General features: G+C 41.6%; 1 protein-coding gene across 1 annotated transcript in view; it reads left to right on the top strand.

Moving 5' to 3' along the window:
* Positions 1-20,000, top strand: part of LOC111229723 (GDNF family receptor alpha-2-like) — a 45,387-nt gene that overhangs the window by 14,123 nt on the left and 11,264 nt on the right. Inside the window, exon 4 of the mRNA XM_022756184.1 lies at positions 9,228-9,606. Coding sequence (XP_022611905.1) covers positions 9,228-9,606 — 379 coding nt within the window. The remainder of the gene's footprint in view (positions 1-9,227; positions 9,607-20,000) is intronic.

Below are 20,000 nucleotides of genomic sequence, written 5' to 3'. Positions count from 1 at the left end.
ATATTAAGATACAACAGGGGGCTCATTACTGTATCCATTTTGCTTCAGCTATTTCCTGCATTCTCTCTAAGGTGAAATATTGGATTTGCTCTCTGAAATCTGTTTAGCCGCAAGCTTTCCTCATTATTTATCATTTCTGAGGACAGAGTAATTGATTGTGGTGCTGAGAGGAAACCACAGGCAAACAGATAAGTAATTACACACTTGTTTTGTGGAAATACTTCTTACTTCAATTACTAAACTGCTCAAAAATATTCTTAATCACCTATATAAATGTATAGAGACCCAGGGAATATATGATAGGAATATATGCTATCTGGGTTCTTGATGAGGACAGGGGAATGTATACTCTCCAAGAGGAAAGGTAGGAAATTGAAAAATAATCTCTTATTTTAAAAGTTTTTGTCTGGGAGGAAGATAAGGGACAGAAGTGTGATAGAAATGAAAAAGAATTATATACTATTGTGAGAACTCACACTCTGAAGTTGAAATGAAACAGAACATATAGAGACTCTGTTTCTGCATCGCCTCAAGGGATACCTGCAAAACTGTTTAACTCAGGCTTCTCCTTCTAATGGTTACTGTGTCGTCTCAGTGTTGCATGCCTTCAAACTGAAAATCTGTGTGCAGTGTACACACACACAGACAAAAAGACAGTATTTAATCCCCTGGGATGTGTCCCTTAAATAAGGCCAGTGGCCGTCTTTGGCCTCGTGTACTTTTACAGCAACACTCATGACAATATAGCCAAGGATGGCTTCGTCAGAAACACTGGGATAAATTTTGTTCCTCTTGCCCTCGCTCTGCTGGCACTGTGCACCTGCATCAGCAGTGTTTCATCACCTCGGTGCTCAGCACAGTTGCATCGCGGGCTGACTAGAGTGTCCTCGTTGACAGCAGTGGGCCTTTTTCCAGCAATTTCTTTGCTGTGATGGCACTGTGGTGGCTCTCTCTCTCTCGAGCCCTGTTCCTCTTCTTCTGCGTGACACGCCTCTCAGCACTAAAGAGTGAGGGCGATATTATAGGTTAGGTTAGGAAGTAGCTAAATGAAAAACATGAGCAGGTTACATTAAAAAAAGGATTCTTTCGAGCTTCTTTTTCATCGAATGGCCCTATGCGGACTGCGGGTTAGCCTTTAGTTTCTTTCTTTAAATGGACCATTAGTCCAGTTTACACAGCACCAGACACCTGACATAGTTAGGCTCCTCTATCAGCGCTGGAATGAACTTGTCCTGTCCAAAAAGTTCTGTGTCAGATAGATTAAGCCACATTTTGTCCCACAGGCTGAATATGGCCACAATCTGGTTTCTGTCATGAGGTGTGATGCTGCACTCCTGCCCACCTTCCCACCATCTGCTTAAGCAGTCAACTTTTTGTTGGGTGTAAGCTGTGACACTTTATTGCCATGTCACACTGTCAGCGTCAGGGGCAGAGGGTATAGTTCTGTGATAGATGATGGAAATGATAGAGGGGAAGTGAGCAGAGGTTATACAGGGTAGAAAACATGTGAATAGGACAATACTGACAGCTCACTTGAAGTGGCAGTGACCCCTGTTTACCAGCAAGTGGAAATTCTGTGGAAAAACACTGGTGTTCTCCTTTGGGAGTGCATGTGACAGCTCGAGTGAATGCAGTCCGGTCAGGACCCAAGGCTGGTGACAGGTGAACCGGTATCTGAAATATGATGATGGTTATACTGTATGTACTGTATGTGTACTGTAAACCTATAGTTTTCTTAACATAGGTGCCCAGTTTGTAGGAAGTCACCCTTGTGAAAACTTAAAGCTGCAATAATCAAATACTGATCACAGCAATATCCTGAAAACACAGAGTGCTGTCTCAAGGTTTATTGTCACTACAAACATACCTGTAACAGTGAGTGACGCATAGAGAAACACAGAGATGAATCGAGTGACTTTATCACCAAAAGTGTTTGACTTTTCATTAAGAGATATCTTACTATGTCTATAAAAACAAGGAAGTGTCACCGCTGTCCCCAAAACACAGACAGCACTGGTTTACAGTAGAAATTAAAAGATTCAATAACACCACAAAATATACCTTTCAGCCACTGTAGAGAGTGACTGAGCAAATGCCTCAGTGTGATAAAAAGAGAAAAATGTGGCTGTTATCATCAGTATCTGAGCTGTAGTAATACTATCAATGACAGAAGCAAAGAATATTACATGCATGTGAAGTCATCTCTGTTCAGCAACACAAAACCTCAGCGTGAGACCCATGATAACAGTATTGTCTTTAACAGCAGCAGCACATCAACATATTATTTTTTTATTAACTGCTGCTATTTTGTTTACTTATCTAGATTATTTCAGGGCATCGTGATTAGACATACAAAAATATATTTTAGCATGCTGCTACAAAACCTATTATATGGCTGGACTGCAGTTTCAGCCCATTATCTGTTTGCTTCTCTCCTACTCTCAGTGCTCACATATACAGTATTTTAATACAGCTGAATTTCCATTACAGCTGTTCTCATTTACATGTTTCTGTTTTTCAGACAACAGAACAAGTATGAAATAGTGACTGAAACAGCCCATTAAGTCTACATATTAGCCCCCAAGCCGTTTTCAAGTGGCTGCTCTGCTGCTGCTAAAATCCTGATTTTACAACCACACCGTCATCTGACAAAATCACCAAACACATAAAGACAAAAGGCTGTGCTGTGGTTTTAGCTATATTTAACTGCAAAATGATGACTCAAAGAGAAAGTTAGAAGCAACAGAATATTAGTGTTTTCACATATAGTCCTTTTTAAATGAACCAAACTCCTGTTAAAGTGGACCAACAGAAAAGCATTGTGAGCTCATTTGAAAGTGGACTTAGTTCTCTTTATGGTCCACTTCAGCTCTGATGGACCTTCAGTCCGTGTGTGTGTGTGTGTGTGTGTGTGTGATTATGTGAGAGATGTGAGATGTTTTTTCGAGCGTCCAAGTGCAACAGCATGTTAACTGCATTGTCTTCAGTGGAAGGCTTAGGTACAAGGGCTACATTTAAGCTTGTGAAAAGAAAGGCACATGTGTGTAACTTTTTGTCACTGGAAAAATCTTAATCATCAAATGATGCTGAATGGAGCTAAGTGAGTCTTTCCCAGGGGAAATCTGTTGATAATCAGCTCTCTCTGCCCAAAACCCCTTTAGTTGCCGTAAAAATTGAGCACAATAAGAAATATTAATGCATAGTTTTCTTGTTCTAATCAGATTGTACTGAACACCAGTGGGAATCTAACAAAATCAAACGAAAATATGAAGCATGGAGGTGTTATAGGAAGGCACATTTGTCTTGTTTACGGTCCCATACCTGCCAATGACAGACATCTCTTCGCCCCACTGAGTTCAGTTTGTTCAGAAAATAATCACCTTTGGTGCTTGATGTGATCGTACTAGTTTGTTTGATGCATGCAGAAACCTTTTGTCGATGCAGAGTAGGGCTGCAACTAACAATTACTCTGATCGTTCATTAACATGCTGATTGTGTTCTAAGTTAATCGATTAATTGTTTGATCCATAAAATATCTGAAAATAGAGAAAATGCCCACTACGATTTCCCAGAGCGCAAGTTGACATCTTAAAAATTGCTTGTTTTGCCTGGTTATCACTTCAATAAAAGATATTTAGTTTACTGCTATAGAAAATGAGACAGCGGCAAATATTCTCATTTGAGAAGCTGGAAAAGAAAATGTTATGGCACTCTTGCTTACATGTAGAGACCCAGTAGAAGGTTCTCGCCGTGTTCGCGGGAACTAGACTTACAATGAATAACCATTATTTTTCTCAGTTTCAAGACAGAGATGCTGTACAAGTCAATGGCCCTGTACACAAATCAATAACACATCATGTATGAAAGATGTGGGAGAGAGTCCCTCCTCGACAATGCACCAGAACCCTTATCAAAGCCCAAATGACTGCCATATTACGTACAGCATGCAAAGATATTATTGACTGTCATTGTTAATATGCTCCACGTGAAATGTATTCTGTTCTCTTGACCCAGCGCTGAGCTAATTAACTTATTAGGAGCAGAGGGCAGCATAGAATCCTGCATTCAGGGGTCCCTCCAGGAATTAAGTTTAACATCCCTTAGTTAGACCTTCTAACTCTCCGTACTAAGCCTCTCACCTCTCAGCTCAGTGTGCACACCATCCAATTAAATCCAGAAAGCTGTTTCCACAGCTGGGGAAAAAGGACCAGTGCAACAGCCGTGCTCAGCATGCTGTTGAAATGTTTGACATTTTCACATTGTCCTCATAATAATTACTATTACTTAGGCAAACACTAAGATCTTTTTTTTTTTTTTTTTTTTTTTTTTTTTTTTGCATGTGTACAGTAGGGGGGTTTTGCTTATTAGGGGCCTGACTGTATCTGTGTTTGTTTGTGCAAGGTTGGTTTTGTGTGTACCCTTGATTGTGCCTGTGTGTATTTGTATTACTTTGTTTATATGCTTCATTATTTTGTGTGAATTCTTTAATCAGTTTACCCTTAGTCCTGCCTTAGATTGTCTCTCTGTGGGTCAGTAATGAGCATTGTTGTTTGCGGCTCACTTATCAGAGACACTTTATAATAGTCAGCGTTTCTCTAACAAGTTTGAATTAAACAACAACGAATAATCCACAGAAGATATTTCTTTTCTTTTTTTTAGTTGTTAGGTAGTTAGTTATTCCATTCTTGTATGTTGGTGATGAAAAAGGAAGCAGATTATTGAAACAATATTGTGTAGGTTCACCTGACACACAGATCGTGTTTAGATTATTTCAGCATGTTTTGCATTATTACCAGTGACGGCTGAAAGAGCTAAACAGCATGCATATTAAGGAGTGAGGGGGCCACTGAGGACGCTCCGGCTTTGAATTTCACTGGAGGAAGCCCAACTTGAAGGCAGATGCTCATAAACAGCTCAAGTATTTAGAAGTGTGTTTACAATTATTTAAAATTCCTTTGGACACCCTTTCTCCCACCTCCATTCTCACATACAAATATTTAGTCGTCTCTCATCATTTCCATCTCCCCTCGCTCTCTCCTATCTGGCATGCATTTTGCAGTGATAATTTCACGCTCAGAGGTAAAATTCACTTGATCCCTGGGAACAGAGGACTTCATGAACTCCGTTTGTCTTCCTCTGATGACGTCTACATGTCTAACTTGCTCAGTAAGGCTTAGGGAGATGATGTTGTAGATCCAGTGCACCCTCTTCTTCCCCTCTGCAAACCCTGCTGCGACGCGGCGTACAGAGCTAATGACTGATGAGCCCTTTGACACGGAAATGCTTGACATGCTCCTCGGGGTCCAGACTAAAGACTTCCCTAACAAGCTCTCGCACGCTCACCCAGGGCCGTATTAAATCCAAACTTTGGCACCTTTCCTAATTACTGAGAACATACCCGTAGCCAAGAACCTCTTCCTAACCTGGGCTGAACTCCCCTCTGCAGCCCAGAGTCCCTCGAGTATGGGATGATATATGAAATGCAGAATTCAAATTAGGCTGACGGAGAGCAATTACTGGGGAAGGAAGATCCCTATACAGAGTATGTGAACGTTTTATCCACTTCTTCTCATTGATACGTGCTCTGTCCACCTCTTTCACCTCTCCCTTTCTCTCTTTATTATTCCTCTCTTTTTTCTCAGTGGAACGCAGATCTTTTCAGTTTCTCTCCTTCTGTCTGGATATAGGTGTCTCCTGCCTCTGCTTCTTTCTTACTTCTTTCTCTTTACTCCTTTCCCTCTCTTTCTTTCTCTTCATGTGTGTGCTATATGTTCAGAAAGAATAGATGGTTATTTCCACTACATTGCCATCAGTGGGGTCTAATTTATGATGCCCATCGAGTAGAGAGCCCTATTAAAAGCCTATTTACAGTCAAACGGCAGGATCACTGAGAGCAATGACAGTGCTTTAACTGTTGTTGACACCAACTAAATGTTATGAGACCACATTTTCTGTACACACTGGCAGCTAATTGTGAGTAAACAACATGAGACAATTTGATAATCTTATTGTGAATTCATGTCTTGTATTCCCCAAATTAATTTAATGTCACATTGCTCTACGTGCACACGTAAAACATCTCTGCACGCATTCATATTAGTTTATTCTTCAACCAACAGGTACCAACATATAATGGGGGGAAAAATTATTTATGACATTTCCTGCACTTAATGACACTGATTGCTCTGCGTTTATAACATCCGTTAATCAATCAGTGCACCCACTCGCCCATCTATGTGTTCATTCATTTAGTCAATACCCTGCTTGCTCATTAATGTATAGTACAACAGGCAGCAAGGTAAGTTAATAGATACGTGCAGACTATTGTGATGCTGAGAGCTGTTGATTGCGCTGCTGATGGGCTGGGTTAATTATTCTGACCAAGAGTCACACATCTTTCCTAAATTAGGCTGGATTAATTGAAAGCTCTCCAGCATGTCTCTGTAAGTGTCCAATCTGTTAGTCTGTGTCCGCTCATTTCATCTCTCTATCTGTCATGATCGGCTGCTGTAATCAACTGCTCAAGTCTCCTCTCCCCTCTTAAAGCTTTTTCCATTTTCATAAGTCTTGTATCATTAGCTTATCAACCCCTTTCTCTTCACATTATAGCCGAATGTGTTTGGTGAAAACCTTTATTGTAATGCACTTGGAAAATCAATTATAACTCTGTAACACAATACTGCACATTTCCCTGACCATCTCCACTTCTTTGCTTCCTTCCTCTTCTCCTTCTGCTCTTGCTATCATCCTGTTTGTGTGTAAGCACGTCAAAGCCATCAAGTGGGCTTTGTGTCTTATGTTCGCCCCAGGACATCTTTTTGGGTTGAGCTCCAAATTCAATCTCAGCTCCCCAATCAGAGGTAGTAAAAACCCATCCATCGCTGCAGCCTCAAAAACGGCTTCAGCCCTGCTTGGTCAGATAAATCTTAGTAGCTCATCCTTCTCCTATTTTCTTTTCATCCTGGACCCCCCAGTGGCCCGCATTAGAGCCTGCAGATGGCCAGGGGAGATTTAGGAGCTGCAATCCATCAATGTAATGTAGCCTGAACCACTGGACAACCACCCTGCTAACCTCTCCTCCAGCTGGACTGTACCGCCCCGCTTCGGGCCAGCTTCAGCCGAACTTGGCCCACTTTAGTAAAACTTTGGCCCTGCTTTGACCTCCTCATGCTCAGTGCCAAAGTCCGCTCTCTTTCCCTTTGCTATTGTAATCACAGATCAACCAAGTTGCTCCTGTTTGACGCGGTTGGCTAATTGTCTCACATCCTGCCAATAAGGTTTTATGTTTGTTACTGTTGCGTAGGTGATTGATCTGAGCACAGTTCTGTCTGCCTCTTCAGTCACTTACATTAACAAGACTGAGTATGCTGTGCTGTAAGGCATCTGTTGTAGAGCATTTATACTGACTCCCCTCAGAGAGTGCAAGGATAAACAAGTTTCATCTGATGTTACAGTGATGTCTTATTTGAATAAGTCCATGCTCTGATCATTTGAATGAAAAAGAAGGGAAAGGTTCTCCCTGGTGACCTGCGCACCTACATCTGTTGAACTCAGGACCTGTCTCTTAACACCCTGCCCTGTTTTATCAGAGCGGCTGCTACATTTAACCTTGATACATCTAAATGAAAGCCCTGGTTAATGGAAAGCTAGAGTAAGTGTCCTTTCTTCCTTCTGTGATAAACCCCCGATATTCTACTTCTACTATTCTTCAGTGGCAGTGAGTTTTGTTTTATCTGACGTGATCTGAAACCGCAAAGTCATTAATTTTAGGGGTATGCTTATTTTTTTTCCTCCTGTTGCAGTGTGATGTGTTCTATGTAACCCCATTTCTAGGATTGATAACGTGCGATGCACCACTTGAAAACAGTGCAGCATCTTTAGCAGGCCCTCTCCCTCTAAAATAAATGGTCTTCTTCTTGCTCCAGGCTGTCTGATAGACACAGAGTGAGATTGGTTCTGTTGAATAAGAGATGAATCTCTCTGGGTGTCACCATGCCGCCACGAACTCTGAAATATCATTATCTACAGGGGAGGGAGGTTAACTTCTCTAATATAGCCTGAATACAAGAGAGGGGTGCCACAAGTGAACATGATCCTGCTTTATTACTGGTATATCTCAGGGAAAGGTGTGTTTTTTTATTGCCGCTGTGTTATATGCAGTATGTCAGAACACCCAAACACACCTAATGATATAATCTGTTTTCCACAAATATGATGTGCAGCCGGAGGGGTAATTGCAATGTTTCAGTTTGTGATTACACAAAAAATAAAAAAAAATAAAAAATAATAATAATAATAAGAGAACTTAATCTTGTTCTTGAACCATCCAATAAGTGGCTCATACAGCACAGCATGTAGTCTTTGCCAAGTCCTTAAGCTTAACACGTTTTGGGCAGATGATACAGTATTTACTGTTGTTTGCCACTGACCAGTATTCACATCAACATGCTTTCTCATCAGTATTTTCCCAAGGACTCCTGTTTGCTGTGTGTTATTTCCATTAGACTAAATCAAATTTCCTGTTTCTGTCATTACAAGTCAAATAACAAAAAATTACAGTACATTTCATTGGTGTTAAATCAACATAAAGTTTAATACATTAGATGACAACTTTATAATGTGCTAATATTATGGTAATCACATCATAATATTACCTGTAAATGAATAATTTATTAATATCCAATTTGGAATCATAGTTTAATTCATTTATATTTCACTCAAGCTCTGAAACAGACTGAATCAATAATTCAGTTAGAGTGGATTTGGGCTAGCTGCAGGCATCTCTCCAGTGGCTCACTCTTGGTTGGAGAAACAGAGAAGCATAGATGATATTGAAGCACCTCCTTCAGTGTTCAAGCCTAACATGTGCAATGAACTCCCCGATGGGCGGAGATGCAAGGATTATTGTTTTATTTGTTGATCATACTGCAGCTGAGCCATCTGTAAACTACATACGATCGGTGATGTTGATGCTGACTATCAATGAAAAGATTTTTACACCTCTGTTGTGATTATATTTGATCCAGGTTGTGTTTGCTAACAACCCTTTCTTGGAAATACATGTAAATAAGACTGAAACCCACAGGAGTACTTCTACCTCTAGTGTATCTGCTATGACAGTGATGTCTGCCATTGGGTTTTCAAGTGATTTAACCATGAGAATATGAACTTTTTCACCTTTCGGTTCACTAAAGTCTCTAAGTTGTCTTCTTTGTATCCACTCTCAGGGATGCTCACAGTAGCACCAAAGGGTTTCCACTGTCCTGATGCCGAGAGAAACTGCAACCCCTGTCTTGATGCGGCCAAAGCCTGCAACCTCAACAACAGCTGCAAGAGGCAACGCTCCAGTTACATCGCTACCTGCAGCAAGGAGGACCCCAACAAGGGTGAAACGTGCAGCAAGAAGCGCTGCCACAAAGCGCTGAGGATGTTCCTGGACCGTGTGCCCACTGAGTACAGCCACCGTCTGCTCTTCTGCCCCTGCCAGACTGAGGGCTGCGCTGAACGACGCAGGCAGACGATCGTGCCTGATTGCTCCTATAAAGATAAGGAGAAACCCAACTGTCTGGAGCTACGGAGGGTCTGCCGCCAGGACTCTCTTTGCAGGTGCAGTAAAGGGAAAGCCTGTGGGGTGGGATGTGAAGGGATGTGAAGGGCAGAGGAAGAGTGTCCCGTACTGTGTGTGTGTGTGTGTGTGTGTGTAGTGCGAGGGTTGGCAGGGCAGACATTCATGGTACATGAATACATATCAGTTTTGTTGGTTTGATCGACAGATTTTTGCGCTGTGTGTATGAGACGAGCTGCCGCCAAGCACATCTGAGGATTCATTATCATCTTCTTATATTCATGGAAATGAGAAAAAAATAAAATTGAATCTGTGTGTTAGAGAGGGTTCCTGGTTTTGGTGGCAATTTCCCAGCTCCCATGGCATCCTAAAGTTTTATATTTCTCTTGCTGTAACTTTGCCAGCAAAGTAATTAGACTTTCAGGGAAGCCGTGGCTATTAGACTCTGGATGAAGATGTGAGGCTAAGTTGAAGGGACAACGCTCAATTAAGCTGAGCAAAACATTAGTGGATCACTTTGGCTGCATGGGGCCTCTATTGGATTCAAGCGGCCAGATTCAATTCACACCTACCCAGCCGTGACATGTTTCCTGGTGTTAATGCCACTGAGAGCAGGTGAAACACAGCGGTTGTACTATCAGCCAGATCAGCAGGCAAGATCCTTTTACCCCCCCCCCCGAACCATGTGCTCTGTCTGGCCCTCAGTAGGGTACACATCCAACCAGCTGAAGGAGATATGCTCTGCGTTCATTAGTCTAATAGATTAAGAAAAAAAAAGTGGGACATTTGAATAATTGTAAGCATTTAAAAGCTCATTTATGAGCCTAATGGTGTTCGACCGAAACGTTAGACCCTAGAAAGTTCTTTGCTAAAAATAATACTCATGATGTGTGACTTATCAGAAGGCTGAGTTTTTGGCTAATTTTTCATGTCCCAGTGTGACGGATGATTAGGCAGCTGATACAATTCAGTGACAATCAGTGACGGGTCTTGACAGAGTTTGTGGATTTAATACACCAAGTCACTGTCCAGCCTCCGTCGGCATGGAAGATGATAGCACCCTCCCTGGTTCGTTACTTGCGGTAACTGCCTGAAAATTAGACGCCAGTCGCGTCTTCCAAAAAGTGCTTTCAGTTACTGTCACCGTTTGCTTTCATGGAATAAATTTGGTTAGGTTTTTGTGGCGGACACGACAACCAGTACAATGATTTATAAACTCATATCTTGTGCACTAAAACGAATAATATGTTGCACAATATGAATAATAGTCATAAAAAAGCATTAATCTAAGTTTGAAAACACTTCATAACTTTTTTATTACTTGTGGTTTTGCTCTATTTCGGATAACTAGCCAATATCATATGTTTCTGTAACAAGTAAGAATGATTTAGAGTCAGAAAAATTTAAATTAGACTAGCTAATGGTGCACAACAGTTCCTTGTGACTAGTATTTCCATAGCACTTTACATTCATCCTGTTTCCATGGAGGTGAGCAGCCTTTGAGGCTGAGCTTTAACGGTGAAAACCCAATTCTAAATCCAACCACTCCGCTGCTAAAGACGGGAAAATCTATCGCCTCTCCTGCGATTTATGATTGTCTTGATAATTACCTGCTTGCCTGCATTGTGTAATCTGTTTTCAGGCTGAGTTGCTTTCTTTGACCTTTAGGCCCTCAGGTGTCTGCTGTGCTCCTCCTTATTGAGAAAGATGAAATAGAACGTTAAAGCTCATTATCTGTGGCTGTGTTATGCCCCACTGAGGTCAACAGCTCGATGAGCGTGCACACACTCATTGGGATGGTACGGACACACGCTGGCCTGTGCACCCACAGACCAAAAACCATTTAGCAGCCACACATGAACACACAAACACACACTTTTACACACAGCCACTTTGAGCTTGAACGTGACTCTAATAATCCACTGTGTGGGTGCTGCATTCTCCCGCAGTGAATAAGAGCCGCCATGCAAGAGAATGTCACTACGGTGCAATTAAAGTGAGATGTCATTGGTCAGTGCCGGATTTACAATGCTCTCTGACTGGTGATTTTATCCTTGAGGTGTCTGCAATCACTGCCATCACCATGACCATGTGAGATATTCTTAATGTGTCCTCTATCTGTCTCAATGTCCTCTCTCTGTTACATAATGTCAGGCGTCCTGGAAGACCTTTGAAACAATGATTTGTTACTATGAGGTATTTCATCAACCAGCATGTGGTGCTCTTAATTGACTCATCTTCAGTATTTTGTTCATGCAAATTGAATTTAAAACTTATTTGTCATGCTAGTAGACACAAAGTGCACAGATGAGAGTTTGGTTTGTGCAATGTTGGTGATAAACACAATTGAGCAACTCTTAAAAAAAGAGCCCTTACTAAACTTTTTAAACGCAGAAGTCACAACACGCTCAAGTACAACACCCGAGGAAACTTTGCTTGTCACCATTCTCCCCTCTCAGAGATGTGTTGATAAAAGAAGGGGGAGATCATTCAATGTCAGGCCTGCCTCCCCCGGGGACGCCTCTCTGACTCCAAACAGGGGATACACAGCTAGCCCAAGCCTATTTCCCTTTAACACAAGGGATGGATCGCAAGAGGAGGGAATAAGAGGAGGAAGAGAAGGAGGGAGAGATAATGAGACAGAGTGAGACAGAGAGAGGAGAAGGAGGGAGGGTCACAGCATCGATCCGGGCCGTAAAGCTACTGCAGCGGGTTGGAGGTCAGTGGTTTGGTCACACAGCTATGGATCAGCAGACTCTGCTGGCCATCTCAAAGACAAGCTTAGCTCCCTGCAACACATTCTGATGAAGAAAGGGTCACGGCTCAAAATACGCCCAAGTCAAAACGGATTTAAAAATGTAGACTCACCAATTTTATTATTTATTTTAGATTTAGAGAAGCCAGCAGTTCCTTGCATTGCACTGGGGAAAAAAATGCCTCCAAATACTTACCTTTAGCACATTGGATGCCAGATTGGCTGTGATTTCACCTTTGGAGACTGTTCAGATTGTTCCAGGTGGAGCTCAGAGCTCAATCAAACAAAAAATAAACATTTGAGAGGATTTCAAATATATACTTTTGGCTTGGGCTTAGGTGGCATATTGCACTGGAAGATTTCATTCTCCTCCTGTCTCTGTGGAGGCAATTGTTGACATACTCTGGAGATCTAGGGACTGTAGATGGACAGAGAACAAGCATTAAATGGAGCAGCACTTATTCCTTACACCTGGTTGTACTTCTGCTGCAGTTATTATGTTATTTCCTCCCATAATCCTGCACAAACAGAAAAAAACAGTCATTCCTGTGTTTGTTACTGTTCTCCTATTTTCCTCACTTCCTCTCCTCTCCTCTTCGCCTCTCCACCCTGTGTTCTCACCATCCTTCCAGTGCATCTAACATGTATTCATATGGGACTACTGAGTCCAGAGAGTGACAATAGGCTATATTTGGATGTGCTTTTTTGGGTAGTGTAGAGTGAGTGTGTGTGTGTGTGTGTGTGTGTGTGTGTGCGTGCGTGCGTGCGTGCGTGCGCGCGTGCGTGCGTGTGTGTGCGCGTGTGTGCGCGTGTGTGTGTGTGTGCGTGCGTGTATGCGTGCATGCGCGTGTGCGTGTGTGCGTGTTCATGCATGTATGCAAGCAGAGAAATTCCCTGTCCATTTCCATGTCAGTTCACGCAGCACAAGCCCAATGAAGCCTAACCCAAAGAGTATTGAGTTGTATATGTGTACCGTATTGATTGTCTGAAGGATCAATGCAACACTTCTATCTCTGATTTATATCCATTGGTCTCCAGGCTCACTGGGTGCTCTTTGATTGAGTTCTTTGGCCACTGGTTTTCAAAGTGGGGAGACAATCGATCACTGTACAGGTAACCTGACCCAGTTTAGGAGATGTACTGTACCAGGCCTCCTTTGCTCACAGAAATCTCACAGACTGCAACACTCCCTCTTTTTCACACACACACACACACACACACACACACACACAAATACACACATTCACTGCCCTAAATCAACAGTCGGTTCTGTTGTATCTGACAACTCAAACCTTCACTGAGGGGAACGGTGTAGGGAGAATGACTGGCCCAGATGGCATTACCCTGTAGCTTCTGAGACAACTCTGACTTTTATCATCAGTTTTTCTCACTTTCTCTCTCTCTCTCTCTCTCTCTCTCACACACACACGCTATCTTGTGCTCTCATACTTGTGAGGACCCTCAATGTATTCCCCAGCCACTAACCCTTCCCTAACCTCCTGTTCGCACATACGGTCAGCTCTCTATGATATGCTGTAACTTTAATGAGCAACCAGGGCTTAAATAAAAAAAAAATGCTGTGTGGAATTAGATTGCTCAAGAAATTAACTACTTTGTTGAGTGTGGGTAAAGCAGAACGCCAGAAAATAAGTTCATAATGTCTATGCAAAAATGCAAATACGCCCAAAGCTCCAGACTCATGGGGATGCCTGCTATTAAAAATCTGTATTATATGTGTGAACAAGGCATTAACTATCACAACTACATGCTTAAGCTCAACGCTTTCTTATAACATTGATTAATTAATTTTTCTTTTCTTTTTGTCCTCCCTTTCATACAGCAGAAAATTGAAATTTTTTACCTCGCTCTCAGATGAGAACAGCAAGGACAAACCAAGACAGTAAAGCTGTGGCTGTAAAACCAAAACAATTAGCTGAGAGACACTAACACGCTCTGTAGAGAGTAGAGTTACATGCTTAAAAGGAAAATAGACTTGAAATGTAAAAACAAAACACTTCAGGTCATTGTTACATGCATATAGTGCATTTGAAACACAAGCCGTGACAAAACCCTTTGTAGACAACTGTACTGATTAAAGTAGAAGTTTATCTGTTCAGTCATGTGAGGAATGCAGCTGAAACAGAAAGAAAGTTCTTCACATGTAGTTATTTAATCCTTTGTTAATACAAAAGTATGGACTGATTAGCTTTAAACCTAAACCAAATGTGATCTGATTATGATCTTTGGTCTAAAACCAAGTCGTAACCCTCAAACAACCTGTAGAAGAAACAAGGAGATGTCCTCACTTTCCACAAATGTTCTCTCATGGTCTCAAAATCAAAATGGTCCTCACGATGACAGAAGTATAAAGGCATACACACACACAACAGATACAACTACTCACTTAAAAAGTTTGTGCTCAAGGTAATACCTTGACTGTTTCTATCTCCCTGGCTACAACACAAGCTATCAAAGTGAAGTGTCTTTTCTGATAGTGTAAAGCTCTGGTTTTGCAAGCAAAGCATGTGTCAATTGGTGACCTTTTCCTCATATATAGTACAGTTTTCTGCAGTGCGCGGCTTTAATCAGGCCTTAGCTTCACTGGAGACGTGCTCAGCTTGCTGGCTACACATGAGAGCGGCAAATGGGGGTTGAGAGGAGAGCGAGAGAGAGAGAGAGAGAGAGAGAGGGAAAGAGAAGTTGTGAGAGGGATGGTGCAGGAACTGGAAATAAAGAGTTGTGCATTTAATTCCAATACATGGATTAGTATATGCCCATTTACTTTCCCAACCGTAATCTCTAAGGGAACATGGTATAGCGGAAAACTGCAGTCATTACCGACTAGGCCTCATCCTTTCCTCCAATGGTACCGTATCTATTATTAATGCACACATTATCAATAGGGCTGCAGACTTACCTACAGAATGTCCGATGTGTGGTTTTGAATGTGTCAATTAGGGCCTGCTCTTTCACTCTTCATCATTCTCACTCTGAACTTCTCTTTATACTTAAGGAGTCTCACTCTGAACTTCTCATTGTACTTAAGGAGTCTCACTGAAAGGTGCAGCAAGTAACTTTCTTGAAACTTTTCCCACAGAGTTGTCTGACATGTGACTAATAGTTCTATAATTACTGGTAATAACAACTTTTGCAGCGTACTGCTAACTCTTTTTTCAGGGACAGTTCATCCATTTTTTTGACCTGCACACTTTGTCAGGCGGATAGCTGTTTGCCTTGTTCAGGGAGTATTTAGTGAGTTAAGATAACCTTGAATAATCTACTCACCCCTTTCCAAACAGACAGTACTGGGTTGTGTGTGGCACGCTTGGTTTAGCATTAATCCCAATGACATAACATTCAGTTTGGGGCTGTAAGATATCTGCAGCGGGTGGTGCACACAGAAGCAGAGACAGAAAGCGAGAGAAAGTGAGAAAGTAAAAGAAACAATGAATTGCAAGCCAATTTTCTGGTCACCAAACAAGGAACATTGCAATCATGCAGAAGTAAGTGTTTCAAAATAAAACGAAATGTGGGTTGATTAGATGAAAATACAAGTTCAGACTGTTGCTCTTTTTTTTTTTTACTTTGGATTTTCTGCTTAATAATGCAGGGGAGGTTGTATCACCAGACAGTTTTTGTTGGTCTCAATTCTCTGCTGAGTAAGGGGGCGAAAGGTTGTGTCATGTGACAGCTAAGCTAAACTGCCTTGTGTTTTGACTGAATGCCATCTGTCCACATTGCCCTTTTAGAGTATTGACTCAGAATCCCAATGAGTACAGTGCTGCCAAAAAAAAAGGCAAAGCCTCTGTCCAGGCACATTGAAGAGAAAATAGCTGTGGGTAAAATGGACCATCACCTCTGACCAGAGCAACACAGAGGGTCTCAGGGTCACCAGCAGAAATTTAGGTGGGAAAGCAGAGTAGAATGCAGCTGCAGCCGCTCAAAGTATAAGATTCTTGAGAGTGTCTTTTAGTGGAAAGAAAAAAATATTTCTGACAGATTTTATGTCCTTTTAATCAAAATATATTCTTCGCACTTCACTCACAAGGTCAGTGCTGTATTGTTTGGTTTACATAAAAATGGTTATGACGTAACCAGCCGTGCTGCACAATGCAGAAAATTCAGAGCGTCAAAAGAGAGTAATAGTAATGTATCAATATTGCCGAGCCCCTTTGTTTACTTTGGCTTTTAACATTTAGTGACACAAGGACACACAAGGCTGTTGAGTCCTATTGATTGAACGGGGGTCAAATTCCCACACCATGAGCTTGCACATGAACATTTGAGGCTGCAATGACAATCAGTTTGTTCGACAGTGACAACAGGACATTAATGACAGAGGAGAGGTTAAGAGAGGAGAGGAGAGGAGAGGAGAGGAGAGGAGAGGAGAGGAGAGATAAGGACAGATGAACACAACATACAAGAAAAGAAAGGCAGAGGGGCAGAGCGGAGCAGAGAGAAACATCTTTTGTTTTTCTTATTTGCTTCATGTAACTGCTATTATGTTGGCAGCTATTGTGTCATGCCTTTTGTTATGCTCTCTGTAGATGAGTGAAAGATATGGTTTCTAAAGCCTCTCTAGGCTGATGACTGAGGGAAGTGATAAGACTGAAGAGCTGTAATTTTCGCATTTAACAGAAATTATCATCCGTAGAAGAGATCATATTTGCAGACGGAGCACAGAGGGATAGTCTCTAAACCAGATATGACTCTCAATAGACTGTTGTTTTAATGTAGAAAGGCAGCTATTAGTGGATTTTGGAGTCTGATAAACGTTTTTCCTCCTGCCTCTCTTTCTTCATGAGGAAATGGTTTCCAAGGCTGACACTCATCTGATTTGAGTCACATTGTTTGTCATGGGCATCAAGTGATAGGAATAAGAATCCATATAAAAAGCCATTAGTTTTCTATTACTGCCAAGCTGGATGGACAGGCACTCAGCGCTCAGCCGAATCACTGTGTTTAAAGTGTCAGGTTGGTTGAAAGAAGTCTACCTCTGTGGGGGCTCCCCTGCCACTTCCCTGGGGGCTGAGTGGCTGAAATGACCATAAAACTCTGTTGAGCTAGACAGCCTGTAATTTCAGCAGCGAGTGGCGCTTCGCCGAGGTATAATGGAAAGCCCTTGGAAGCCATGAAATGTGCTGCATCCCGGTGCTGGAACACCATTGTCTGAACACTCAGGACACCTCTCTAAACTTTAAATTACTGTTTTTAAGCCATCATTGTCTGAAAGAACTCCGCTTCTATAAAGAAACACGGTGCTTGTTCAGTTTCTTTAATCTTCAGTGGTCTTTGCCTTTCCTACAGAAATCTGACGTTTACATTTTTTTTGTTACGGACCCATTGCCCATAAGAAATAGAAAAATGGAAAATGTGGTTCTAAAGGTTGCTTTGTATAGGCACAATAGAGTTGTTCTCTCTCCCCTGTCTGTTGTATCTTTTTTGTCATTTATGGCGTGAGTGTGGGTACAAGTACCTTCTTTCAGTGTGAACAGGAATGGATTAGAGAGGGCTTCAAGTGAGGAGGACAGGTGTGGAGAGGGGAAGCTTTGTATTTGTGTGTGTGTGCTGCATGTGTGTGATGTGTGTGTGTGGGTGTGGTGTGTGTGATGTCTGTGTGGTGTGTCTTGTGTGTGTGTGTGTGGTTTGATGTGTGTGTGTGTGTGTGTGTGTGTGTGTGTTCTTATTTCTTGTGAATTAACATTAGGCATTGTGTATCGCTATTTGAGTGTGCGTGTGTTTGCATGTGTCGACTTCTGTGTCACTCGCTGCAGCCATGGCAGAGCGAGCATATGTCCCATTTTCTGAGGCGAGGCTCTCAACGTGTTAGCAGCACGTCACGTCGAGAGGCTCTCCGGGTGATTTGATAGGAGGGCGGATGGAGATGGAGTCGGAGTAATGAAGTGAGTCTCAGTGGGGTTTGCTGCTGGAGGCCCAAGCTCATCACACCACACTGGCTTCTGTGGTGAAAGACACAAAGAGAGAGAGAGAGACACACATACACACACACACACACACACACACACATACACAAGCAGACAGACAGGGAGATTGTTACCTCATCACCCTATATCCACCCCCCAGCCAAATCTGATGTCTTCACAGTGTTGGGATGCAGCATAAGCACATTGCAAAAACAGACTCTCTCTGATAGACTGTATTATGGTCACATGTATGAGTTTCCTGAATGACAGTGTTTATCCTGTCGACAGCAATAGATTCTGTTTTTATTTGTTTATTTATTTATTTTTGCAGATAAACATGCAGGTTGAAGCTCAGTGTAATTACAATGCATCTCATCTGATCCAATTATTTTAGAACCTTATGAAAAAGGCCCAAAATGATGAATATGTGATCAAGTGTCTGCACTCATACAGCTGCAATGCATATTTATAGACAAGGCAGTACGTACATTTCTGTGATAACATTCCACCTGATGCACCTATCAGCACTTTGTTCTTATTTCTTTTTAACATGGATCTCTTGCTCAATGCATGAATGCAATGCTGTAGATGGATCTGACAAAGTTTATCAATGCAGTATAATTTAGTCACTTGATAAACACGTCACATGTGTAAATATGAAAATATATGCAGAGGCTTTGTTCACATATTGTGGCCAGTACTGCTGTTATTCGGTCAAAAAGTATGTATTTCATGTATTTACAAGTGCTACATCTCTAGCGTTTTAGCATGAGGTGTTATCACATCCATTTTGAGACACCACCAGGTAAAGACTACACACATTTTTCTTGTGTGAATTGCATTTTGTGAGCTTTATGGAACAAATCAGCAGAGAGGAAACTTTTCCTGCTGCACAAATGAAGGTAAATTTCTACATTTTATCCACACGGACTACAGCGCAAAAGCATGAGCAAAAAAAAAAGAGACATAAAAAAGGGGCTACTTTAACAATGTAGAGCATATGAGGAGCATGAGCTGTTGTGTCATTATGAGTTTTTATATATGGACAGCTGCATTAAAAGTGTAAAAATACATGGAAGTGAATCTGTCAGATGAATGAGTGACCTGGTTAGAGTAAAACATGTCAGCCTCGTATGTAGACAGGTTTTACAATTGTTAGAATAACATTGAAACAAAAAGCCTTGCCTTCTTCATCGAAGTGAAAGACAGAACTTCTGATTTTGGCACCAGGAGAAAGAAGTGTCTAACTAGAATTGGCTAGTGGCTATGATAAGATTAGACTAACTAAACTATCTACTGTACAGACATGAGGGTATATCAAACTATTCCTTTAAGCAGTACCAACATCACTGGCTTGAGATAAATCCTAGCACTCTGGCTGGCATCTGGATGGCAATTAGTTTCTTTATGGTAATTAAAGTGTGTCACAATGAATTTGACAATGATGTATTGCTGTTAAAAGTCACCCTCATATCACCTTTTACATAAAAAAAAAAAAAAACACTGAAACAAATGACTTTATAACAGGCTGAGAAAAGAGGAGAGGGTTATCACAGCAGCTATCATGAATGAGTCGACTCAAATGCTGTTTATCAGTTATCAACTCGGCCAAAAATTAGGAACCAGTCACATATTCAGTCAGTCTGCACTCACTAAACCTGTTTCTGTGTGTGTGTGTGTGTGTGTGTGTGTGTGTGTGTGTGTGTGTGTGTGTGTGTGTGTGTGTGTGTGTGTGTGTGTGTGTGTGTGTGTGTGT

Source organism: Seriola dumerili, unplaced genomic scaffold, assembly GCF_002260705.1.
Source record: "Seriola dumerili isolate Sdu_G_001 unplaced genomic scaffold, Sdu_1.0 BDQW01000017.1, whole genome shotgun sequence".
Lineage (NCBI taxonomy): Eukaryota > Metazoa > Chordata > Actinopteri > Carangiformes > Carangidae > Seriola > Seriola dumerili.
The sequence above is the reverse complement of the archived record's forward strand: the minus strand, read 5'-3'. Positions and strand labels throughout refer to the sequence as shown.